The 27,252-nt window shown below is 38.6% G+C and overlaps 1 protein-coding gene across 1 annotated transcript; it reads right to left on the bottom strand.

The window, feature by feature from the left end:
• Positions 1-811: 811 nt before the first annotated feature.
• Positions 812-26,806, bottom strand: MAN2B2 (mannosidase, alpha, class 2B, member 2). The gene is made up of 18 exons (XM_008935916.1): positions 26,666-26,806; positions 22,930-23,035; positions 20,423-20,595; positions 19,239-19,354; positions 18,069-18,246; positions 14,705-14,903; positions 12,114-12,304; positions 11,085-11,271; positions 10,038-10,171; positions 8,033-8,289; positions 5,908-6,099; positions 4,757-5,009; positions 4,547-4,657; positions 4,229-4,421; positions 3,419-3,571; positions 2,943-3,055; positions 1,815-1,932; positions 812-906 (listed from the first exon to the last, which is right to left on the bottom strand). The coding sequence occupies exons 1-18, from the start codon at positions 26,804-26,806 to the stop codon at positions 812-814; spliced, it is 2,910 nt and encodes a 969-aa protein (XP_008934164.1).
• Positions 26,807-27,252: the final 446 nt, after the last annotated feature.

The raw sequence follows: 27,252 nt of genomic DNA, 5'->3' as shown, positions 1-27,252 counted from the left end.
TTTCCTGCTACCACTGTACACATTCTTTGAGCCTGAGAAGTATGAAAGTTCACAGTGTCCTAAGAATGGTGTTCCTGCTTCAGGCTATATGAGTTAGTCACTGGTCATATGGCAATACACCTTCTGTCAACAGACTAGCTCCAGATTACTCAGAACACAGGACTGAACACCCGAGATCAGGATACAGTGAAGCAAAGCCAATCAGTTTTGAACCTTAACAGACAACTTAGATGAACTTAATGCAAAGGAATACAAAGAGTACATTCAAATTCAGTCTACAGCAAAGGAGAACTTTAGCAGTTGTTGCCCAAAAGACTAAGTAGCTTAAAAGATGACAGGCATTCCTCCCTGCATGTAGAAACATAATGTCATTTGGCAAATCACTATTCTGTGATTTGGAAGTCATCTCCTCAAACAAAAAAAACCTTCAGAGAACTCTTGAGATCACCACTAATCAGAAAGTCAGTTCAAGACTATAGGATTAATATGACTTTATCAGTGCTCCACAGTGCATTCTAGAAGCAATCACTTTAAAACCACCCACAGCAAGCATGAAAACGTTCAGTATGCTTGCACTGCAAAACCAAGATCATTTTTGAATTGAATGTGCTTCAGAAAAAAAATGAGTTGTGAATAATTAACCATCAAAAATACCCACAACTCAGGCCAATAGTTTAATTAAATTTAGAGTTTATTACAAAATTACTATTTCTTTCATTAACAGCAGTAGAATTTTTAAGATCATCATTCATATTGTGAAACAAGAATTGGAAGCTATTACATATTCACTCCTGAAATACAGCATCAAACTTTATTGACCTTGAAAGTATACAAAGAAAGTCCTTATTTCCTTTGGGTGAACAGTTACTGTGAAGTTTCCTGAGGTTTCTATGATGTTGGAGAATCCTGTAAAACACAAAAATGCTGGCAATTTATTAAAGAATCTTTACTCAAATGTACATATCAGAAATTCTATCTCAACCGTTTTAACTCATCCCTCCCTTAAAAGCTGGTGTTTGGTCATATTCTCCTCCTTAAAGCTACAACTAGTACGGAGCTTAAAGATGCACCCACTCATAATATTAAAATATACAACAGTTCATCTACTTTTCACACAGTGACTCACACAGAAAAGAGGAAACAAGCCCCCCCGTCATGTACCTTTTCTTCATCATGAGTAAACACAAGCAAGTTCCTAGCTGCAGGTCAAGTAGAACTAAACTCTCATCTAGCCCAGCCCAAAACCTCTGTAAGCTTTTCACAAGGCACATACACGTATGTAAGTAACAGTAAGGACAATGTCCAAGCAACTAACTGGAATGAGAAATTAAATGAGGTCACCCCCAGCATCTGACCCGAGTGTCAGCCCCAACTTTAAATCCTACCCACACAGTCCATCCAAGCTGATTACAGTGGGGATTTTTAACTGCAACCGTCTTTTCTGCATCACAAGCTTACACTTAAATTAACGCAACTCATCAGCATCTAACAAAATCAATCTGTGTCACAAGTGTGAGTTCATGAAGTAGCCACTTCTAGATGGACCAAGATAACTCCAGAAAGATGTCAAACTTCTCAACACTTCTAGGCAAAACAAGCCATCAGAGAAATACCGCAGTCTAGTACTTGGAAGGAATCTCCACTAAATGCTACTTGCAAGTTGTGGCAGATACCAGGTCTGTCATACAGAACAACAATACATTTTATATCTTGCACATACTTTTTTTTTTTTTTTTTTATATTTTTAACTAGACTATTCATCAAGCTTCAACAGTCAACAACAACAAGGACACCAAGTACCTTATTCCACCTACCTTTGCCGGGATATTGTGTAGTCTTCCATTTCCACCGCTTCAAAGCGCTTACATCCCAGGTGCCTGTGAGTGAGCGCTCTTCCACTGCCAGCACTGGCCCCAGCCCCTTCAGCAAAGCCTGAGCGTGAGGAAAAACACAAATAGTCAAACCACAGTTTACTGAGAACAGCATCACACTCGCTGGTCTAGTACACAGTTAGACCAGAGTAGAACTTTCACGTCTACCATTGATCTGTTAAGCAGAGCAGTAGAGTTTAAAAATCTGCTTGTCATGTAACGCAAGGGCTATTACAGATTCATCAGGCTTCATACTAAGAAGCTGAGGTGCTGAGAGCTTCCTGTTCAGGTCCCTCTGAAGAGCCTTCCTACCCTCAAGCAGATCAACACACCCACCTAACTTGGTGCCATCTGAAAACTTACTGAGGGTGCTCTCAATCTCCTCATCAAGATCACTGATGATGAAAATTACACAGTACACAAAAATTACACAGTACATAGTGGAAGTGACCAATGTTTCAACTGCTCGCAGAAATAAACTATAGAGGAAGACAAAAAAAATCATAGAATCATAGAATTCTTTTGGTTGGAAGGCATTTTCAAGTTCATTAAGTCCAACTGTTAATCAAGCACTGCCAGGTCACCACTACACCATGTCTCTCATCACCACATCTACACATCTTTTAAGTATGTATGTCCAGGGATGACGATTTGCCCTGGACAGACTGTTCCAGTGCCTGACAACCCTTATGTCTGCCTCCTTTAATCCTGTCCACATTTCATTAACTATAGGTACAATGTGCAATAACTAAAGAAAAAGCAGAACAGAATCCCACTCTGCACTGGATGAAGTACTGCAGGATGTGTTATACAACCAAGAGCTCAACAGAACCAGTCCTACTGATACCATCTTTGTGCTGTGCCTAAAGCAACTTAATCTGAAGTAACAGCTTCTGTGTTGCAAAGCTGAGTGAAACTAAGACCTGCTTCCCTCTGAGGTTAAAGTTATACTAGTATTTTTGTATCCATCTTTGTGGTGTCTCCAGCACACAGGATGTTTTGTTCCAGAATCATATCTCTCTGGAACAAAACCACCTCAGGTGGTATTCTGTCTCAAAGGATCAGATTTACCTTCAGATCTACCATCACAGGTTGAGACAGCACAGGATGCTCTCCAGCTTCATACAAGTGCCTAATTCTTAGCAGGACACGGCTGAAGTCTGCACAACCTTGCTTCTGTCTCCCTTTAAGAGAAAACAAAACGCAAACATTTTCTTACTTGAAAAACAAAAACAACTTCTAAACTTTTTTTTTTAAGACTTAAACTCTCATAATTTGAATTTAATTCCCATTTTTTAAATTTAGCAAAAGGGCTCACGTTAGGAAATACCCAACTCCCACTGTTGACAGGAATGACGAACTCATGCAGGAGGAATATTTTACTCTATAAGAAATCATGCAGTATAATAAACTTTCTTGATAGAGGAATTTAACACTTTGAATAAATAAGAGTACTGAATAAACAAAAGTAATAGTTTTACAGTTTCTAGAAGGAAAACAAAGTCAGCCTAAGTGTAATGTCCAGCCACCCTTTTGAAGGCACCTACCTGTGTGGATGCTGCGGACCTGCTCTGCATGATTAGAACTGTATCTCCACCCTGGAATGCTCAGAGTCTGGACATGAAGATTAGGTGGGACAGTTATAGGTGAACTGTGGACTGAATTCTGCTGAAGCTGTCTGGGTGGCTTCGGCTTATCTCCTACACACAAAGTGAAACAAAGCAAACATCAAACATCCATCACACATACAAAGCAGGCTAGGGTACTGCAGAAGGGTAAAGAGATGTTTGCTTTTTCTGCCAAGGCAGATGCAAGCAGATGCTACGCTTTCTCCTCTAAGGTCTTGTGAGATATAAAGCAGAAAGCAGCATGATTTTAACTCCTGGCAAAGTGTATTAGAGCTTTCGATAAAGCAAGTGTCACTGAAGCTTGAAGTTGCTATTCCACTACCAGACTTCAGTTTTAGCTAAGTCAAACACGTATTTTTAAAAGAATGACGCAAAAATAGTAATGGAAGACTCAGCATCCAGGAAGCTGATACATAGTGCACTAGTTACTTTGCACTAATTTCATGTGTGGACATTTTGTTCTCATTATAGGCTTTAAAAGTTATTCTCCTCTGAAAGCAGAGGTAATTACATAACAAAAGAAACATTTCATATGCTTGGACAACATCCATGTTTGAAATTAATATAAAGTAATTAGCAGGCTCTAAATCTGCTTCCTAACTCACTGTATACTAACTTTGCAACACAGGAGGCTTGAAGTCTGCACTTACAAACTTAACAGCATAAATCAATGCAAAAGAAGTAAGCCGTTTAGATGCTAAAGATTGAACAGAAGATGGAATGAGTTACCTGATAATGCTCCAAACATTACTACTGGCCTGTGTTCTAATGCCAGTCCACTCATCCGATACAAAACATTGGTGGCAGCCTTAGTTCCTAAAATAAGCCAAATCACAGGGTGAACCACTGAAGTGTCATTCAAAGTGAGATTGGAATCCAGGTTCCACTGAAGGTTGTTCCACAGTCTCCTGTGAAGCATCACCTGTATTGGGAAGGTAAATGTCACAACAATAATCAGCCAGCATGCTTTACTGTCTTCATTAGCAGCCATGAAATCATAAAATTATGCTCTCCTAGAAATAAAAAAAAAAAAAAATTTTATGTTACCTCCACTTGTCCATTTCCTTGACTTGAGACACCATGAGCTCTTTCTGCAAGCAGCATCAGCCTTGTGGTATTATCTTCAATGTAGGCAGTCTGGACCATAGGATAATAGTTCTGAAAACACACAGTAAATCATGCAGTGATAACATTAACTTAGGTAACAGTAATGGAGATGAAGACACAGCCGACTTTGGAATACACCTTTGTGCCTACCCGAGCCACTGTGTTATTCACATATGCCTTGAATGGTCTTTTCTGAACCTGATACCCGTTGCTGTCGGTGTAGAGCAGCTGCCCCGTGTTCAGGTTTGTGCTCGTCCTTAGAACTGCTTCACGATTCAGCTCCAACGGCCCCAGGCTGTACTGCTGCTCTATCCTGTGGCAGAGCAGCTCCCCATCATAGCCCTCAGGCACTGCATACAGCCTGCTGTACACCGCGTACACGTACGCCTCAGCGGTGACATTGCTGTGAGAGGAAAGATCAACACAGGTTATAAAGTGGAGCACTTCATCAGTTATATCAAGACCTGTAAATCATTCATGACGTCATCCTACACAACTTTCCTGCCCGTTTCCTACGTATTTCCTGTACAAACTGAAATGAAAAATAATTGTGCAAGTTTCAATGTAAAGTTATTCAGCTGGAGTAAGAGCCTGAAATCTTAGTGTTGCAAGTGTAAAGAGGATTATCCATTTGATTAGAGAGGCTTTGTTTTTCTCAAAATTAACAGAAAGCTTAAAAATAGCTATAACTCCATAAGCAACACGTTTACATTCTACAGAGTCTGGGCAACATTAATTTTGATGCAAGAATTCCACTGTTTTCCAAAGGTCCTTCTCAACTACAGGCTGTGTACACTGCCATGTAAAGCAAAATGCTTCAATGGAATAACCAGATTTTAAAAAGGGTGAAGGGGTTGTAGATGAATACAATTTTAACACAGAAAAGTAGCTAGTTTATCACAGTGTCCTTGTGTAGTACTCCTTTCTCTAATTAGCTCGTAAGGAAGATATTCAATTAAAAAAATTAGACGTTATGTCCAAACTCCACCCATGTAAGAAGATGTTAGCTGTAATTTTCATTGAATTGAATGGAACCAGGGTCTCAAGAGAAGCTGCACTATAAAGTGAACCACAGAGGGTAACACTGAACAATCTTCACCTCCCTCCCTGCAGCACTATCTGCTTACTTAAGGGAAGTGCTTCCTCAGCACTGTATTTAGCAGATGCATGCTAGTTCTTTTGTCTAAATCCTGAAGAGTGCAAAGAGCTCACTGTTTAGGAGTAACTATAGAGAATTATTCTCCCATACATCTCCAGAGAATTAAGTGCTCCAGGGAAGTGAAGCTGTAATAGTGTTGTACCTGTAGAAATACTGCCGTATCTCTGTCACCAAGTTTCCAAAAACCACTTCCAATCCCACTGCTTTTGATACTGGAACAGCTGAAGCATTTGGGGCAAATAAGTAATTATCGGAGATGGGCCCTTTCATCACATCTCCATTCACATGGTACTCAAGGAACTCCTGTGTCAACCCAACAGTCTGGTTAGTCTCCCTGTGAATCCACAGAAGAGGAAAAGATTAGATCATTTACAAACACATTTTGTACCAAATAGATGCAAAGCTGAACTGCAACAGTAATGAGGCTGGAAAAGTTAGAACAAACAATAAACTGTTCCCTCCAAGTGAATAACTGATTTTATAAGATTTAGGAAATTAAGGCAGCAGAGAATTAAAGTGCTTTCTGTTAAAACATCTGTCAGTGTGTAAGTAAAAGGAGTTTCTATGTCATTTTAGAGTTTCATCAAATGGAAGCATCTTAAGACAGAAATGAGCAATTAGCTCATTGTTTTGACCTGAGAGTCGCTATAGAACACTACCCATTACACAAAAATTAGGTACATTGCGCCATATCAGTGAATACACAGATTCATTTAACCAACCTTATAGCTAGGTAAATCAACACGATGCAAGTTTCCAATTTAACACTGGCAACTAATAAAATGGCTACAGGATAGCAAAATTTACACTGGCTCAGTGCCTACTTTGTGCTCTCCTTTCTCCACTGAAGCTTACAGTGTAGCTATGCATGACTCTGTATCACAGGCTTTGGAAAGTTGTATGAAAGCAATTTAAGATGCTATTGCCCTCAGCTACCTGCTCTGCTCCTCTTCTGGGGCCTGGAGCCTTGCTGGCAAAACAGGAAAAAAAAAAATCATAGTCTGGCATATAAATTTAAACTGCCAACCATTTTAGCTGCTGTTAATATAGCAACCTACAAACTGTAATGACTTAGGAACAAAATATATCTATTACTCCTCTTAGAGAGCATTTCCAGTGCGGGGGGAAGAGGGACCTACAAGGTCTAACTGTTGCAGCTAAACTCTACAAGGCTTCACAGTAGAGCATGCTAATTTTTGTAACCTTTCCTCCCATTCTGACCAGACATCTTGTACTTTCCCACTGCCCCAAAGCAAACTTCCTGAATCTCAGACATTCCGTGCTTGCCTGAAGGCTTGTGAAGAAAGTAAATATCCCCTTTCTCCTCCATCCTCAATTCCAGCTCTTGCTGCCTGACAAAACAGGATGGAGAAGAATGGGATTTGAATTCAGATATTTGATCTTCTGCATATTTATTATATACCTCCTAGATCTGGAGATACTTTGAGAAAGTCCTTACTCCAGGGCTCTTAATTAAGACATCTATACTTTTAAAGTTGATTTTAACTATAATAGAAAACAAGTTCTTGCTCTAGGAGGCAGAATTATGAACAAAACCACAAAGGTGTAAGAGGTCTAGTAGCAGGCCAGTCCCAAAGAGGTTAAATCTTCCATCAGTACATAGCAAACAATCTGAAACCTGAGCAGACAAAAACCAGCACAGAAACATTGAGGCTGAAGAAATTGGGCCAATTTGCATCAGCTGAGAAAGACAACCTGCAAACCTCAAATCTCACCTCAATCTTTATTGTTCTTCCATTTTATTTACCCGATTACATAGATGTTCCTTAGTTAAATGTTTCCTTTAAAAAGGTTTTGTAGTTTCCTACCACAGAAACAATGATACAGGACTTGCAAAACACTACTGATCAGTAAGAAAAAGCTATTGCTTTGTCACTGGAATCTTATAATGTAGCCATAGTACATGCACTTTTTTTTTTTAAGACGAACATATTCATAACCCTCTTTAGTTCTACAACACGAGATTTGGCTGATCTAGTAGTTAATACTGTGATATGCCATTTAGACTGACTTCATAGTTAAAAAGGGCAACAACATTACACAAACAGTATGGAATCACACCTAGGCTAAGTGTTGATGCTTTTGTAGAAAGGAGGGCATGTGAACAGGAGATAAAGCATAACTGTAAAGAATATTTTGCTAGTTAAATCTCAGAATTAACGCACATGACACAATCCTTGGACTTATTTTTAACAAGGGGTTTTACACAATCTGAAACACGATCAAAAACGAACAGGCAGTCTCACCTCTCTGTAATGCTGAGCATTAGATTGGTGTTCTGGTCAAACAAGACCTGGTAGCACTTGTTGACCACAGGAAGGAACTGTCGACCTTGTTGATCTGCACGAGTTATGTCTTTTCGCTTGTACTTGACCAATTTTCCAATAAATGCAGACTGCTTACCATTCGAGGGTTTAACACTGTATTTTCTGTAGCTCAGACCACTTATTTCAACTAGAATATAGAGATCATAGGTAGAGTTGGACTCCGCTGGGCTTTGAACCTGCATGTTAACATACACAACAATTCTCCATTACAGAAAATTAATTGGCAAGGCAACTATCATCTTGGGTTGTAAGCCCTAAACTACAAAAGGTAACTACTACTTGAAAGAGTAAGTTTCTAAACATGCCTTTCATTATAGTTCTTGATTATATTTTAGATCTGTGCGGCTTTCTATTGGTAGTTTGGTGAACGTGGATTACACATATCCCATCTTTAAAGAAAAGGGGGCAACTAAGTAAATTACAAAGTTACATCTTATTTCAATGTGAACATGGAATTGTAGATTTTGATCACAAACTAAACTGATCAGTCAAATCACAGAAAAGATACTGAAACATAAGGGAGGTGACTAGTACAAGTATGAAAAAACTTGACAAGAGGAGGAAGCACCTATACATGCCCTCACCTTAAGCATGGCATATGGAGAGAGAGGTAGAAGCATATGGCATGCTTCTGAACAGCAAAAGGAACACCACTGTTACTTAACAAAACACTTTAAACAACAGTTTTAAGTTACTTTTCAACTACATGTATCCTGCCCATTAACATTATGCAATTTATCACTATTTTTGGTTTGGAGTAAAATTGAGACTAGAGAAAGACTGCACAGACCACATGGACAAAGAGGTTTGTTATGACTAACCAGAAATTAAAGCAATTTGTCCATACCTTCACCCTGTGGATTGGCATATGTCCAGCCACTCACACCACAGACCACCTAACCGCAGTGGTATCAAGAGGGCCTGCTCCCACTCTCTCCCTTCACTACAAAACTCACACATGCAGTACAGGAGGTGGTACAGCACTTGTGAAGCCTCACTTCCTCTGAGCTATAAACTGACATCACAGTTCTGCACTAAAGATTTCTTTTTCTCAAAGGGAAGGAGTGTGTGATATGAATGTACTTTTAAGCAGTAGACACTTAAGAGTGCTGCTCAGGGACTAGCTAAGCATTGGTCAGTGGGTAGTGAGCTACTGCATTGTCCATCACTTGTCTTTCTTGGATTTTCTCTCTTTTTGTTACCTCCCTTTTCATTACAATTATTATTATGACTCTCACCATCATCATAATACTTAATTTTATTTAAATTATTAGTCTGTTTTTATCTTGACCTGTGAGTTGTACTTTCTTGTTTCCAGTTCTCCTCCCATCTTGAAGAACAAGGGGAGAAGTGAGCAAGCAGCTGAATGGTGCTTAGTTGCCTGCTGGGGTTAAACCATAACATAGTCATAAGCCACAGGTAACAGAAACTCTGTCCAACTGGCAGAACTTGCTGAGCTATCTGGCATATCAGGGACAGAGGGAAGCATCTGGAATTGTGTCATGCCTCTTCAGACCTTATATACAGGAGGCATTCCTAGAGGTTTTTCAAGCCTTGATGATGACACTCTCTACAGCAGAGGTTCCTGCAAAAGGCTAGTGCCAGCTTTCACTTGAGGCCACTTTATTCGCTCCCAGGGAACAGCTGGCCTTGTCTTGGAGCTTGGCTATGACAGAATGATAAGTCATATGGTAGATGAATGTCCTCAGTTTCTTTTGAGCCTGCAAACTAAGACCTACATTTCTTAAATTGCTTCTCTTCCCCAAGGTAATCTGTTAATTGTACAAAGAGGACTGTTAAAATTCTAACACTAATACTTGCTTTCTCTGTAATACTATATATTACCACACTTTGACAGGAAGTAGGATCAAGCCAGAGGAAACTGACAAAAGAAAGCAATAGAAAAGAAACAAAGCTGAAGTACCTGTGCTGGTACAGAACGTCCCAGTTCATCATATACGCTCAGTGCCATGTCGCTGACAGAGACCGTAACAAAGGTGGTGATGTTCCATGCCAGTGGATTGTAGACAACAACAAACTGGTCAACATCTGTAGCACCTTTGTGCACAAAACAAAGCTGTCAGTCATTAAAACTACATATTTTTAATATGTGATATTAAATTTTGAGAAATATGTCTAGGTACATGCCACCTTACTAAATTTTGACATAAGATCCAGCAGCAAAACTTCATGATTGAAAAAAGAAAAACATTTTACAGTACTTCATGAAAGCCTTTTCTGTTTTATTCTTTACCCAGTAAGAGACTGTGTATTCAGAAAATGACACCTGAGTTGAATGTAAATGTATTTAGCAATAATAAGCAGCTTACCACAACTCATTTTCAAGCAGTATTGAGTTACACAGAAGATCAAATGAGAAGCTTAATCTAAAAACAGCCCTGTAAAAAACCAAATCAGTCTGTTGTGCAGCCTATGACACTACTTATATTTGACAGTTTTAAAAGTTTCTGAAGTAAAGATAAAAGGGAACGTAAAGCCTTTAGAATAGATGCCTTAAAAATTCCTTGGTTTTTTTTTTTTTTTTTTTGGTTGTTGTTGTTTTTTGTTTTTGTTTTTTACACAACCTGGCAGTACAGTACAGCAAGAACATTTCTTAACTGCAACTGCACTTCTTATGACATAATCCTATGTTGCATAGTAAGTTAGTTCAGTAATTACCCTGATCAGGACCTCGCACCTCTTCCCTCCCTCCATTATATTTTTGAGGTCTGAATCTAGGAGTCAGGTCTGATAAACGTGCTGGGGCAGGGCTCTACCTAACCTCACTTTAAAGGTCCTGATTTCAGACGGCTGACATCGTAAATTCATCTCAGTTTGCCGCAGGTCTCATAAGGAAAACAGTTCACAGAAGTATAGGTGGAACACAGTACGTTGGTTGCTTTGGAGGAAAACATGGTAACTCTTGTAAATTATATGAACTGAATACTGAAAAAGCTGGTTTAAGAAGTACCTGGTATTCCTGAGTCTTTACTGTAAACGGAAGAATAAACCTCTCCATTCTTCTTTGCATTGCTCATGTCAAAGATTATGGAAGCCATTAGCTTCTTTACGTTGAACATTCCATACATCAAGTTATTCATGTACATGTCCTTCACCTTGGGAGACTCTGTGCCTGTTATACCATCGTGGTGCTGGACCTTACATTTAAGAGTAGTTTGAAAGGTCACAATGCAACAGGATGACAACTTCAGGTTTGCATTTGTATTAACATGGTCCACTAACTTTTAGACATAAAACTTAAAATAATAAGGTATTACAGCTATATTCACAGATACACATTTTTTTCTATTCAAAATTGCTATATATAGAATGAAATGGTCAAAGGCAAGATGCACACAGATTTCCCTCTGAACACGTTAATCTTTTAATATTTTGAAATTACTAAAGTTACATACTTAGAGGGGAAAAAAAAAAAAAGTTACCAAAACCAAGAACGCAGCAAAAACACTGTAACAAGACATATTTTTAATTTCCTACTAAGATCTGGTCAATAAGTTAGCAATTTATTACCAGCAAAAATCACTGAAGCCTGTAAATGGTTAATGGTATGAGACTGATCACCTAGTTGCTGAACTTTGAAGAACCAAATCTGTCCTTCCTCTTCTAACTTGCAGAAGTAGAGATTACCAGTATCTTTCAGTTCAGGTTTTGTTTATTTTAGTTTTTAAAAGGATTTTCTAAATAATAACACCTACACTAAGAGAAGGAATTTCATGTGCAAAGTTTGAAACCATGTACTCTTTTACTGGCTGAAGAAAATATTTGCCAATAACAACATCTAGAGCACATGGCTAAGGAGCTGTCCCAAGACTTTTTTTTTTTTCCAAAATTGCTTTATTTTTACTTACAGCTTACTGGAGGGGAAAGTAATTCCTAAAAACGTGAAAGCAACCTCATGCAGCCAAAATACTTAAGCAAAGCTTTGCCTTTTGGGTAATAAACATTTTCGTTCAAATTAAAAAAATAAAACAATCTTTACCTCCGAAACTGCCCATCTGAGGCTCTGAAGTTGCTTTAAGGCTTCACATTTGCAAATAGAACTTGACGGGTGTTTCTGGACATACTGTGTGAAGAAGGACTCTCCAGCATAAAGCAGTGAACTTGCTCTCCTTGCAAGTCCTTTTAATGTGCTCCGAGAAGTGTAAAACCCTGTCCACGCTTGAAATGGCTCTGTTAGAGAGTTGAACAGAACAATACATGTCAAAATACCATTTCAGTTATTGCTTATGTGTTATTTATTAGACTACTACTGTACAGCTTCTTACATGAAACCTGCTGTGGTTTTATACATGAGCCATCAAATGGAACTGACATAAGCCTACAAAGAAACAGAGCCACAGAAGTGCACTTTGGAAAACTACAACCTTCCCTACAGGCCTGGTAACATGAGTTATTGACCCATACTGACTTTAACACAAAGCTGTCACGGACTAAGTTTACCTCTGCAGAAATTTCTTCTTTGTGCACAAAACAACTTTAGATGTTTCACTGAAGTGTTTTTTATTACTCGTTAAGAAAGTAAGTGGATTATAATCCTTGGTTACTGCTTAATAAAAGCTCTCTGTATTCTCCCCTTTTAGTCAAAAGGATTAGTATTCATTTCCTCCAAATGGAGTAGAAAAAGTGATGTGATAACATGACTCAAACTACTGCAACACTTCAAACAACATCAAAAGATGCCCTCAAGTGGTCAGTGGAAAGTATTTCAACAGGTAACTTGTGCTAATATGCTCCAGTATCCCACAGAGTAAACTAGGAAAAAAAAAATTTGTTTTTAAAACCTCCAAATCTCTACTCAGTGGTGTTTTTTTTCTGTTGCTTTTGTTTGGAGGGATTTTTTTTTTTTTTTAAATATATACCACTGACAAATAGTTTTTCCAGAAAGAAGTTGCAGAAGGTGCTTTATAAAGTGCATATATAAACTAACAATCTGCCATCAGCCTTAAGAGCACAGGCAAGTTAGAAAATGGGATCTTCTGCTCAAAAACTCCAGGGCAAATTCTTTTTGGCCTGAAAAAGGCTGGAAGTTCAAACAGAATGAATTCCATTTCCATTTTCAAGTTCACAAGCAGAAGAGTCACATATGCACATATTAGCACAGTACAATGAATGTAGAGTAGCGAAAGGAAATACTTATCTGGGACTTAAAACTTGAGTTTCCAAGGCATATGTCAGAAGTGACACTGAGCCCAAGAAGTGACTCATAATAAAATGGCATAGAAAGAATGAGAGAGGATTAATCATCAAGAAGCAAAATAGTACGTGGGAGAAAGTACGCTCAAACCTATACTGCAATTTCAAGGCACAGTAAGCTCTTTGGGGAAGAAATTGCATCTACTGTGTGGGCACCCACCTGGAACACGGGAGGTGCTGCTATTATGCAAGCTAATGGCAACTGACTACTGTCTGTAAATTATGCCAAAAGATACAGGTAACAGCCAAGATGTAAACGGATATTAGTACTTAAAACTGGCATTGCATTTATCAGCAAGTTGTTACATACAGTATGATCCCTAGAGGGAGGTGAGTTATCAGTTCATTCAGTGATTTACATGAAGCAATGGTTATTCATTTAAAAGTTAACAGACACATTACAGAATATTTGATCTATAAGTTAAATTTGTGTTGCAATAATCTGAGCTATATATCCACAGTGCCAAAAAAAGTGATGTAGTGGTAGCTACAATTATATAGAAAAGTATTTTGATGATACCAATGATATTTTAATGATAATCCAGGCAATGAAACAAATTAATGAGCTTGGAGTCTGTGATGGTAGCTGTGACTTTCCTGCACATATCAAAAATACCCTTTTGATATGAGGCCTAAAAGGGTAAATTTACTGGGGAAAAAGAATTAAAGAGATGTTAGTTATGGCATGCCTTCTTTCAGATCTTCCCAGTACTTTTCAGCTCTGCTTGAAAAGCTAAGGTAGTGCAGCAAGTAAGAAGCAACAGGAAGCTGCAATGAACTTGTGCCACATCATACTATGAAATTTCAGAAATACAGGCAGTATTTTTACTTTTTGACACTTTAGTTATAACCAGTTCTTCCCCCAGAACTTACAATCGCTTTCTTTAATGGAAAAGCCAAGACTCTCTCCTAAGGGTATGATACTTAAGGGGTTCATCTACATTAGTGTTTTGTTTGAACCAAGAACATGTTTTTGAAGTGAAACTACCAGTTGTCTTTACCCAGTATGCTTTGCTTTATATAAAAGACTGGTTTTGGAACTCCAACTGGACTCCTGATGGTAAGTAATAAGCACTAATGGGCATTCAGTCCAGAAAAACCTCAAGCTAGATTTCTTGTCAACTTTGCCTATTTCTATGTTCTTTCCTCCACCTATTGCTTCCAAGGGTTCCAAAGAAATATTACAACCAGTGCTCTACCAGTCTATCTTACACCAAGTAGGGATCGCTTGTCTGATAACACTTGGTAGTGTAAATAAGTGTTATAAGGAACCTGTTGTTTTCCTCTGAATTATTTCTAATTTTCTCAATTTCCCTTTGTTAAAATTTTAAATAAGTACATTTAAGGCAGACATTATGCAGTTGTGAACCTAATTACCTGTGGAATATGGAAGAAAGTCTTGAGAGTCACGAATTTCCCAAGTAAGATTTTTGCTATAAACTGCTTGGAAGTAATCACCAACAGTGGCATACTGGACAGTGACTCCAAACTCATCAGAATGATTGTTAATATAACCCAACAACAGGTCCATGTTGGAGTACTGAACAGATGCATTGAAGAACTGTTTGTCACAGCCCTGAAATTCCAAAAACAGAACAGTCAAATGACTTTGAATTGTGTAATGTAGAAGGATCTTTTTTAACACTAGTCTATACCAAAGTAGCGTTTTTTTTTTTTTTATCTTGACTGCCCCTATAGAAGTTATTTATTACATAATGTTGAGAATATGTAGGGTTACTGCACAGACCAGCTGATAACCAACCAGCATTACAGGGAGGGAGAAGCGTTGCTGACAAATCAGGTAGTGCAAGAGCATGAAGTTTCGTGGTAGCAATTGGAAAATGCACACATGCATGCCTCAAGAGATGACCTTTGCTTCTTTTCACACTGCATTTCTCCCACTTATCAGAAAATAAGGAAGTTCTTATTTTCTGCTCTTCAGAATTTTAACAGCTTTAGGAAGTGCTGAGGACATGATGTGAAACAAAACCATCTGTACAGAGATCCCTGCAGTACAAATGTCACAGGATCTGTTGCTAATGCCCCATCACGACAGTAGACTACAGTACTTCTGATGCTTATCCAAATAGTCCAGAGAGGTGATATGCTATGTATGAAAGCATCTTTTTTTTTCCAGCATGTTTGCACAACTTCTGTCATCAGTTGAAGGTGCCTCAATACAGACTATCTTCACACACAAACATTTAAAAAAAGACCTAACTAATCATGCCTTTGTTCAATTGCAATAGATGAACAGGGAAATGAGTCAGCCATGGCACCACATGTATCCCTACAGTATCAGTGCTACAGTATAGGCACCTATCTGAAGCACAATTACTTGCTAAGAAACCTCCAGATAAAAAGGCCTAACTGGAGCCCCCCAACAGTGACACCAACTTAATGCACCCTCATCTTCCAGCTTCTGTGCTTGAGATAGAAAACAATGCACAAGTCAATCTTGCTCTCACTTTCAGAATAAAGATGCTCTCAGCAATTTGTCTTCAAGGTTTAGTAGGTACCTGGAGAAATGGCCAGTGAGGCTCTGTTTTCTTTGCAAACCCATCTTCCACCCCAGCCTTTAACTGATGAGCTCAAGGAATTTAACCTGATAAGCTGAATCCATTCAGATGATGAATGAGCTGAACCTGATGAGTTCAACTGAATTCAGAGGGGATTACTCTCCCCTCTCTTTTCCAAATATGAGTGTTAGCCCCATACCTTTCCCATTGTACTCCGAGTTTCACACTGTCACTACCTTTATGAATCCTAGTGCACATGCTGGTCCCTCAGACCTAACAGGGTAAGTCACTGATCAGAAAAGTGGAAATTCTCCTTAAAAACCAGGAAAGTTCTTCCAAATTACCCAGAAATCTTCTGCATGCATGTGGCAGAAAATGGAAAACAACTTCAAACTAGAGTGAGCTACGAATGTGCATCAAACCAAACACTGGAAAGTATGGCAGTCTTTGCAAACCAGGCTTCCTCATATTGACTCCAGTTAAACTTGTGTGGAGGAAGTCATATGTTTACCAGTTAAAACTACTTCATATTTATAGAGCACTACTTGTGACTCATTATCGAAGATGAGTTCCTCATAAGAAGCAGACACTTTACATCACAGAAGGGAACATGCTGGGCTGGTAAAGTTTGCTTACAGTGACACAGAACATAGTAGCTGAGGAGCACCATAGGTCTCCAGAACAAGAACATCCAGGAGAACCTGTTGTAGATAGCCATCACATCCACTCACTATCTGAACAAAACTTTGCACAGAATACTAGCTATTACTGTACAGTTAGTTAAACCACACAGGCAAAACACCTCAAGGATACGTTCCAGCCCTTAAGACAATTCCACACCCACTCCTACATCTGCTGCTATGGTGTCTGAAGAGGCAAGTTTGAGCTTTCACACTGCCTCACAGCCCAATGCCTCTTCCTGCACAACTAGGTGCTTCAGATCATGAACAAACACTTGACCATATAACTCATCACAGAAGTGCTAATAGTCTAGATGTGAAGTATGACCTTAAATGGGAAGGTATTTTCTGATTTTTAGCAGAAGGGGAGGAAAAAAAAAAAAAAAAAAAAAGATATCCAAGTATTCAAAACTATTTGTAACCATGAAAAAAATAGCTAAGCTTAGCTTTAGAGCCACCCATTTATCTATTTCTCTCTACCTCTTTACATCACACTATGAATGAAAAACTAATTTTTATTACTTTGTTTAAAGCTCATTATCACAATTACACAAATAAGGAAGTCTGAAACCAAAATTTTCTTTCATTACTGCAGAGCTGCAGGTTTGGATCTAGATGTTTGGAATTTATTCTTATTATTCAGACTCTCCCCTCCACCTTCCAGCATAGCTTTCACTATAGCACTACCATAAACTATTCTGTCCCACTCCTCCCCTCAAGCTTTACAAAAAACCCAAAAAATCAACATAAGCAGTGTGACAAACAGCGGAGGAAAACAACTCAGTGACTCAAAGCTGCATCAGTCAGAAAATTTTTGTTCTCTTTGTAACAACATATATTGTGGTTAAACAACCACCTTAAGAAGCCACCATCATCCTTTAATATTGTAATGATGAGACCTACAGCATGCACCAAAATCTAAAACCAGAAAAGAATAACTGCCTAACCTAGTGTACAGCCTACGGACTTAAAAATACTGAGAGTGTATCAGTGCTATGTATACACACAGGACTTCATTAACACAGCATATTGCTGAAAAAAAGTGTTTGGATGACCAAGCTGGGATATGCTTATGTTTCTAACTAAAATAAAAAGACTGTACAAGGAAATGATCACATGTCAGCTAGAAAAGACCTTGTCTGCCTAATGCATAATGCATTTTCTTGTATGCTATCATTTTTGTTAACATAGAGTTATGTTGCACTAACGCAGTTATGCAAAAAGATCACTTAAATAGACAAGGAGAAAAAAAAGGAAGCAACATTGCAACATATAGTTTCACAAGAGGTTATCTCTACAATTTTGTCACATTTCTTTCTATATTAAGTGGGGTAGAAGACTTGGTAGACAGCTGGCAGACTGCAGAAGGAAGTTCTAGCTTTTAAAAATCATTCCTGATCAGACATTTGGACATCAGTTATTAGAAAAACACTTTACTGCCGTGGTTTGTACGGTACACACTGTAGCAAAGTACCATCTATCTACTGTCCACACTGTAGGTGTATTTGCCACCTCTAAAGCAAATGCTGATCACACACTTACCCATGGCCACAGAACATCACTTGTTTGGAACCAGGCCGCTCTCTCCTTAATGTTTGCCACCATGGTTTGTGCATACAGACGGATGTTAGTATCTGTAACAGGGAGACTCATGTTTGGATAAACACCGTCTTTTGGTGGGTCCGGGAAAGTTGCAAATCCATTCCAATAAAATCCTGATCTAGGTAGAAGGAGAAAGCAATAGGCTATACACAAGATTTATTTAACTGGAAAAACACATCAAAAGGTGCTGGGATAAGATGCAGACATGCTGGCAATAAGAAGCAAAAAGAAAAAAAAAAAAACCAGTTTATATGAAGTGCTAGTATTTAGGTTTTAGTGCTTATTTGGAGCTTGAGGTAGAGGGAAAAGCATCCATTTTTATTCTCAACTTTCCAAGTCCCTGCTGCTTGCTGGCATAGAATAAAGAAATCATAGAACAAACCAGCAAGCTTTGTAACAATGAGGATGTTCCCCCAAAGCAGACTTTGTTTACAAACACTATTTTACCAGATAAGCCAGTGAGCAAAATAGTTTTCAAAACCTCTCATATTTCTTTCCATAAACTAAATGGAAAATTTTAGTTGCTTTAGTTTATACACAGATAATATACACAATCTCAGCCCGGTATAATGTTGAAAATCCCTCACAGAAAATTAATTAACAATAGCCAAGACCATACTGAGCTTCCTGGAGTTTTTAAATCTTAACTTTCCAGGTAGACAAACAAAAACACAGTCCTGCTCTGGACGTTTTCTGTTTACAGCAATTTATTTGTTTCACATTTTTATTCTTTATTTTTTTTCAATAAGAACTGACACAATAGATAGATATATGTAGATGAACACAGTACCTGTGTTCCAAGTCTCCTAATGCTAGAAAATATTACTTTCAAAGTCTGTCATTATTTTAAAGTATTTTTAATGGCTGTCAGTAGTGTCACTTTTGAGCATTCAATTTTTTAGGTACTGAGAAAACTTCATGCATTATGGTGGGTAGCCAGGGGTGCTTAATAATCCTCACTCAGATCTACAGTCTAGACATCTCCTTGACCCACCACAAGTCAGGAGAAAGCAGTAGAACACTGTTGAAAGAAAACAGTCAATGAATTGTTTAAACATATAAACTCTCAGAAATCACCAATATTTCTGCCTATTTGGGAAATTTTCAGACCTGTTTGAAAAAGGTAATTGTGAGGGGGTACAGTAGCTGTACTGATCCATAACATGAGTGAAGATCTCCTGTCTTTCAGATAATGAAGGAGAGCCTCGCCATACAAACTGAAGCTTCTGGAAAAACAAAAAAAAACCAAGGCAAGAAACTGTTACCCTTAATGACAAGCACAGAAATGCCATCGTTAACAACTTAAGACTTTAGAGTGCCCACCTTCCTTTCTACTGATGGAGGAGAGGAGGCAGCACACTGCCAGTGCACTACTAAAATCCAGGTGTAAGCCTAGCTTATCACAGGCATTACACCTCACTTGTTTCGGTGGAAACTGAACACCTCTAACGTAGGAAAGACCAAGATGTAGCCTGGATTGCACTACAGTTAGTAGGAATCCATGTTTATTCAACTGAAACAGAATTTTCAGAGTTTTGGAAGCCTCCAGACTGCCAAGCACCAGAAAAAAAAATCAGATGGGCAAAGCTTATCAAAAGCTCATAAAGGATATTAGCAGAAGGAAGGTACTGCAATTCACTGTAAATGTAAGGTGGTAGGCCCTGCTTTCCAGGACAAATTCAACACGGATTCTATTGTATTTTTTTAGAGACACATGAGTTTCACCCAGAATTAATAAAAACTGCCTGATGCCCAGCTCATACTAGTGAAAGTGCATTATGTTCACATGATTTAGTGTGCAAAATTGATGACAGATCAGGACCCAATGTTGTGATATGAAAAACATTTACTGTGACACCCTAACTGGCCTTGTATTACTGATTTTATGGGCACAAAGAAATGTTCCAAGCATGACAACCACTGTGCTCAAACATACACACTACACTTTAAAACCATCCACATAAAACCCAATTATCTAAGACTTTCTCAGGGGAAGCTGAAATCCATTCTAGATGTCTCCTAATTCAATGTCAGCTTATGCCCTGCCCAACTGCCCACATTTTGTGCCTTCTTCAGGCTGGACTATACACTTCATCCTTGACCAGAAGCCATGATGACATTACTTAACCACATTACACAGACCCAATATATTTCACCGTTACCACAGCATGCCACTTTTAGAGAGGATAAACCTACATTTTCTGTCACGAAGCAGATGATTATCTTAATGTCATGGTTTAGGTTACTGTAAGCACAAGCTAGAAATGGGGTGCCAGTCCTAAGAGTATTTTTACCTTGTTTTTCTGCATGTCAGCCTTCAGATTATAGTCAATTCGAGAAATAAGATGAGCATTAAAACCAGCCAGAGCAAAAAGAGTTGGTGTTGTAGCTGAAGCTCCAAAAGGATCGACGTGCCAGGAAAACTGTGGCCTGATCCCAAAAGTTTCATACAAAAATCCATGTCCCTCTGCAAAGCAAAATTTGTTTATGTTAGAAACACTTTCACTAGTTCATTTTAAAAATTTAACAGGCATAAATGAGCACTTAAAGGATAGCTCTTTGTTGTCCTTTTCCGAAGCATTTCAAGTTTCAGGAATTTACTGATTCACAGCAGAAAGTTTCACACTGACAGTATTTATTTTGCTATGCCAAGTATAACTTATTAACATCATAAAAGATGAATAACAAAAAGGAATTATCATTAGAGACAGGCCTGGGAAAAAGTACTTAGATACAGATTAGGTTAAGGCTAATAGCCAGGTTGGAATCTGCATGAAAACAACAAGCTGGTGTTTAGTTTGTGTTTGCTCAAATCATACCACCCGTTCTCGGGAAATGTCAGTCTTATATCAAAGTCAAAAGGACAAGGCAGTCATCCAGTAAACAAGAACTAATATGAATACAACCCTCAACTGTAAAAAAAAAAGAAAAAAAACAAACAAAAAACAGCCAAAGGTTAATAGCAATCTTGATGTTATTAATTTTGTATTTAAATGAATTTCAAAAAAAGAAACCCCCAAAACCAGAAAGACCAGACATTAAACTCAGCTAAATCATCTAAATCAAAGTAAAAAAACAGCTAAGCAGTAGATTTTTTTTCAGAACTCCTGTATATCACACAGAGTCTCATGATCATAAAAAAATAAAAATTTGCAGATCTAATAAAATCTATTCATAGTTCTGGAATTGTGCTCAGAACTATTTAAAAATGCAATCATATCTTGCTCATTTTGGACTAACTCCATTCCAAATTTTAGTATTACATTTGATTAACTGAGGCTGCAAGGTATTCTCTTTTCACTTTATCTTTCCCATGGTTAATGTGAGAATATTAACATGCAATTTGTTTATTTTAACCCTTCTGACACAACCACATTTTAAGCAGAGCAGCTTGCAATGCTCTTCCAAAACAGAGGTGGCTGGATGGACAGGAGAAGACATGAAATGTAGACCCCCAAATGTCTGCACTGGCTTTATCTTCTCAAGGTGAACTCCACAAACAATGCAAGGGTTTGGGTTTTTTTTGTTTATATGTACTCAAACTGAGCAGCTTGCTTTCAAAAAAAAAAAAGGGGGATTTTAATATATATATATTAATATTTTTGCTTCTGCTGAATAAATTACCAAATGTATTTTTTTAAAGATAATTCACATTTATACACAGAATGAAATATTTTTAAAAAATAATACTTTTTGCAGCTATCTTCAACAAAATAAAAAGCTGTATCTTCATTTAATAAAAGGACTTTTTAGTCAATATTGGTATTTTCTTTGGGGAAGTCCTGAGTTCAGTGTACTAAGTCTATATAATAACCTTTAAACACAGGAGTCAGATGGGAAAAAAAACCCAAACACATTTGTCCCTGCTTCTGCTCTTGGCCAGAGTGTGATGTGGTGACTCACCAAAATGCAAAAGCAGCTGCTAGCTCAGCCTGAGCTCCTGATAACACTGACAAAGTGAGGAACAAGGCCAGCGGTGCTGCACAGTCAGGTTCAGCAAATGGTAAAAGTGTTCTCTGACCATTTACTCTCCCATGTAAGAAAGCTGCCAGAGTGTAGCCCTGAAACGGGCAGGGTTTCTATCAGCCATGAAAGACAACTGGTGCTAATGCATCCTCTTCTGCTCCCCAAAAACCATGTGATGCCCTCACAGCATATTATAGGCATCTATAGTACAGTGGTGGCATGATTTATCCTGTTTCTTTCTTCATTAACCAGACGGAGATAAATCTATATACCAACAGACTCTTTAAACCATCAGGTGGAGAGGGGTAACATACAAATGGCCACAGACGCTAGAAGATTAAAATGGGATACAGTGCATCTCTTGGAAATAGGCACCTATTCCTGACAGAGGCTCCTGATCATGATTACAAATTGGGGTTTCTTCATCAAGCAAGTCTTCAGCTAAGTTCAGATGACCTAAATTACATTCTATGGCTCATGTTTGCCTAACCAATACAACTTCCACACTCTGAATTACTACCAGATTATTTCCTTCCAGAGTATTTCAACCCTCAATTTCACCATAAGTATCTTCCCTTAAGTGTTTCAAACACACACACATAAAAAATGCCTCTTCTCCAAAGAAGTTTATAACTGACATTGGTTAAACTGCAAACCAGCTTTCTGCGACCCTTCTGCTTACTGCAGAACTGTTGTGTTTGGGTTTTTTTAAAGGAAAGATTTTCCTATAGGTAACTCACCAGCAAGTAAAAAATAAGACATGCTTTAATGAAAAACAAACCAAGCCCCCATGGTCATAAGAAGAAAAGTAAAAGTTAAATGCAAATATGCATACCCGTCAACTGTAAAATTTGATCATCAATTAGTGTCACAGCTTCATCATGCATCACTTGCCCTCCAATGACAAATTCCAATCGCCCCTCCTGAAGCAACTCATGGACCTGTGATATTGAAACCAAGGCACAGAACATAAATACCGTCTCACTCGTATCCAAAAAGTCTGCAAGCTCGTTTCAGATCACAGCACATTACCTAGACACAACTCTTGTCAAGAAGGCATCCAGGACAAAAGTGTGATAAAAAGCTGGCAGTATTGAGTGCTACCAAAAGGAGAAGGAGGGAAGAAAGCATACTAGTGATCTGTCCATGGCAATGACTTACCCAGCTTACACTGAAAACAGGTAGCAGGCACAGCAGTAGTACTGCCACCAATGCTAGGTAGACCCTGACCTTCTGGTGCTCCTCAGCAGGGCTGTTACCATGCCTTTATACCACCTAAACACCAGACCTGGCCCCACACAGTGCACTGGCAGAAGCCTGGGATCCTGCCTCAAGTCAGCTAGAGTTGGAAGATAAAACCAGAAGATACTAGTGCTTCTCCCAAAGTCCTCATTTGTCTGTCTTGGTGTAGGGAAGGCACTGGGTGGGTAAGGTGAGAGAGCAATATGCAACCCCATGCAAGCAGCAATGGCCAGGCTCCCAGGGTTCCCTTCAGCCTACAACCTCTGCCACAGTTTGGAGATTGAGATCTGTGGCATCCAGGAGGGAGATCATGGGACATCACATCATGGCCACAAACACATCCCTCCTACTCTGTATGCATATACGCTGCCTTCAGAACATGGACAGGTTGGTTAACTTGTAAGAGACAACATGCTTTATTAAGAAACAGTTAATCCAGATGTAGCTGGTTTGCCTTCCTGCTAACCTTCACTTCTGGTCTCTTTTTTCCTAGTTTAAAAATTGTTGCTATACTACAACCTGTTCAACTTTTTTTTGTTTGTTTGTTTTCAATTTCAGTCACTGGAAACAACAGTTGTGCTGACCAGTACAACCTTCAGCAGTGTGCAGGATGAAGGGTGGGGGCAGTGTTTGGAGGCAGCAAAAGTCTGAGTCCCTTTCTAGAAATGTTAGTCGTTTTCTGGTTTTATTATAGTTACTTCACTACCTAGAACTTCAAAGATACCTCAAACTTCTGACATAAAAAGTCTATATAAATATGTATTTTAATCTCCACCCTTTTTTTTTTTTTAGTCTGTCATGTAGGATGCCAATTCCAGAGCTATTATGTTTATTTCCCCAGGAACTTTCAGTGAATGCCCCAGTGTCTGCTCAGATACAGTGCCAGATTGTCAATTTTGATTATAATCATTTCTCTCCTTCACAATGTTGTGAAAACGCTTCAGGGCTCAGCATTCACAAATTAGTTCCAGCCAACTGTGGTGACTGATTAGCATGCTGGGAGACCAGATAACTGATATCTGGTGTCAGCACAGAACTGGTCCTGACCTACATGAAAAGCATCTGTGGCTATTCCCCATTTGGATGGATGTCCAAATATGATAGCTCTTTGGGCCATGGAAATGGTATATAATGTAAGTTTTGTGGAACCACTGAGAGGCTGAAAACACAAGAAAAATAAGTAATTTCAACAGTATCTGATCCAAGAAATAAAAAGAAAGTAGTATCTCTAATGACAAGCACTTTTGCTGACCAGAACTGGGCAAAAGGAAGGAGGAACCAAGAGAACAGACACAGTAGTATACAAGCAGCAGGCTGCTACGGTACCAGATTTTATCTGTGGTCCTTGGGACAACTACTGCTATTCTTACATCAACTCACCCCTACAAACCAGACACAGGTGGCTACACATTTTCTCCCCTAGTTAAAACACTCAGACATCAAGCCAGGGTAAGGTGATATGAATGGTTCACACAAGAAAATACCCTGGAAATAGCATGAGCTGAGAACTATGAGGTTCGTACTTGGCTGAACACTGCTGCAATATATATTACTGCTATATATTCTCATCTGAACTGTAGAATCAGTTTCAGTACCCAGGCTGTACCTTCTACTAGTTTTTAATGCTACCACTCTAATCCAAAGCAGACATTTCAAAATAAACCAGAATTAAATTCTGTATTTCAAATAAAATACTGAATTAATAAAAAGAAATGGCAAAATTAAAACCAGAGAGCCTGGTTTTAAAATCAGAGAAAATCATTAAAGCTAGAGTTCAAGTGGAAAAAGCAGGGTGGTAACCAGAGTGACTTAATTTCAAGGACCAATATTTGCAACTTGCTAATGTTAAAAACATGCCAATTAGGAGCAAGCATCATAGCTCTGAAGTATTATTAGAGATTAAATGTCTGGCACAGAGGTTGAAGAGGAATTGCTTTTTAGCAATTTTAATTTTCAGAGAAGCAACTATAAAGGAACTAGAGAACTGACCAAAAATGCATAAAAGCAACAATTACCAGCAATTAGGCTAGGAAATTAAAGGCTGAAATATATGAACTATTATTGCACTACTGAGGTCAAATGGGATGCACATTTACTCTTCTGGATTTCACATAATACCTGGAACAGGTATTAGAAACACAGGCCTTTGCTTTATATTTGGCCTACAGCAGTGTAACATACCTGAAATAGGATCAACTAACATTAGAACATCAAAGTATTCTTCTGCACCTGCACAAAGTAGTTGCCATGCTATTTTTAACAGTTTTCCAATTAAAAACAGACAAGAAAATTGTCCTGCAACAGACAAGTATTAGCAAAATGCCCCCACAAATCCAGTGAACTGCTTATACACAACAAAACCTCTCATAAAATGTCAGCTACACACAGGTTGTAAGCTATTCTTTATCTACTAAACATTACAGAAAATTAAGACTCTGGTGAAGGACTGGGTTAAAAAAAGACAGACAAGAAGGTTTGTTTGTTTGTTTGTTTGGTTGGTTTTTTTTGTTATACAGTGTTTGAAACATGTGGCACTTTAAACTGAAATGTCATGTAGTGCAAGTCATATCCTGCTGTTGGCTGGACCCTGGTAACAAAACATACCATGGAGTTCCAAGTACCTATGGGAAGCTGCACCTGTATATTCTCTGGTTTTAGGGTCCAAAACTCATCTTGCACTGCAATGCAGCACATAACCAACTGCTAGGCTGGCAATTTCAGCATGATTGTCTCATACCAGAATGAAAAATAAATTGCAAATAAAACTTCATAGTGTCTTTACCAGGACAAAAAAAATTAATCCTCAAACTAAAGCTCTAAAGACCGAAAGACAGCTTATAAACAAACGAACCCAAGAAAAGTGTTGCTGTTGAATCTACAGTCACCTCTTTGTTGCATTACCCTTGTTAACATATGGCAGGATTTTGAGTAATACTTAACTGGAAAGAAAAAAAGTTCCTTCCCATGAGCAGTGTTAGGCAGCAGTTTATGAGCTTCAGATGTTTTAACAGCTATTGCTGCAGCCTCTTTCAGAATCATCCACATCTTATACTAGCATGCCCCCAAATAAGACAGTCACCAAAGAAACAAACTGTAATGAGTCTTCAGTGCAAAGGTTACTACCTCCTTCCACTCTAATCTGTATCTGGAATTGTAACCTTTTGCAACTGCCTTCAGAGTTAAAGTCCTTTCATAAGCAGTACCAGATTCGGAGACAGCGTACACAAGACCTGGGTAAAAGCAAATGGTGAAGCACTTTGCCCCTGCCTGCCCCTGAGAAGAGTGTGGATTCTTTGTTAGCAGGAGATAACAGCTCTAGTACAACTTACCTGCTGCTTGTGTGTGTCTGTGGCTACTGCATCCCACCAGAGTCGAAAGAATTCCTGCTCCACAGCAATAAACTTGCGCTGTTTTCCTTTCATTAGCTCTTCCACAACAGTTGTGTAGACATTTGCTGCATAAGCATGCATACTTTCCTGGAAAAAAAAAATGAAATGTAGAAAATGGGGTCAGACTCAATGATCTCTGGAGGTCCCTTTCAACCCCTAACATTCTGTGATTCTGTGACAATCAACTCTGTTTTGCCTATATGAAATGGGCTGTTTTGAACACTCGCTGGCCTTGAGAGGAGAAACATCAAAAACCTCACATTTGTTGCACTCTTCCTTTGTACACTCAGAATAACTGAGTTCTCTCCAATTACGTACAGCATGTGGGCCCTTCTGCTCCAAAATACATCCTCTGACTGAGGCCCCGACTAGATCATGGTGTAGCTTCCTCCAAAATCTGCAGACGCCAATACAAGCTCTCTTTTTGATGTACAGGGAACGCCTCTGTCCCCAGTAGCTTACCTCAAACCAACAATGACAAATGGTAAGACTTTGCACCAACATTGTTTAAAAAACCATATGCATAC

Source organism: Merops nubicus, unplaced genomic scaffold, assembly GCF_000691845.1.
Source record: "Merops nubicus isolate BGI_N331 unplaced genomic scaffold, ASM69184v1 scaffold36272, whole genome shotgun sequence".
NCBI lineage: Eukaryota > Metazoa > Chordata > Aves > Coraciiformes > Meropidae > Merops > Merops nubicus.
The sequence above is the reverse complement of the archived record's forward strand: the minus strand, read 5'-3'. Positions and strand labels throughout refer to the sequence as shown.

What these genes read in the sequence shown, in the direction of transcription:
- MAN2B2 (XM_008935916.1), bottom strand. Translation starts at nt 26,806, where the DNA reads ATGCATGCTTATGCAGCAAATGTCTACACAACTGTTGTGGAAGAGCTA. An exon ending in GACGTTCTGTACCAGCACAG is followed by an intron (nt 8,290 to 10,037) that starts GTACTTCAGCTT and finishes GTTAACATGCAG; the next exon opens with GTTCAAAGCCCAGCGGAGTC. An exon ending in CTGTGATGGTAGATCTGAAG is followed by an intron (nt 1,933 to 2,942) that starts GTAAATCTGATC and finishes CCTCACGCTCAG; the next exon opens with GCTTTGCTGAAGGGGCTGGG.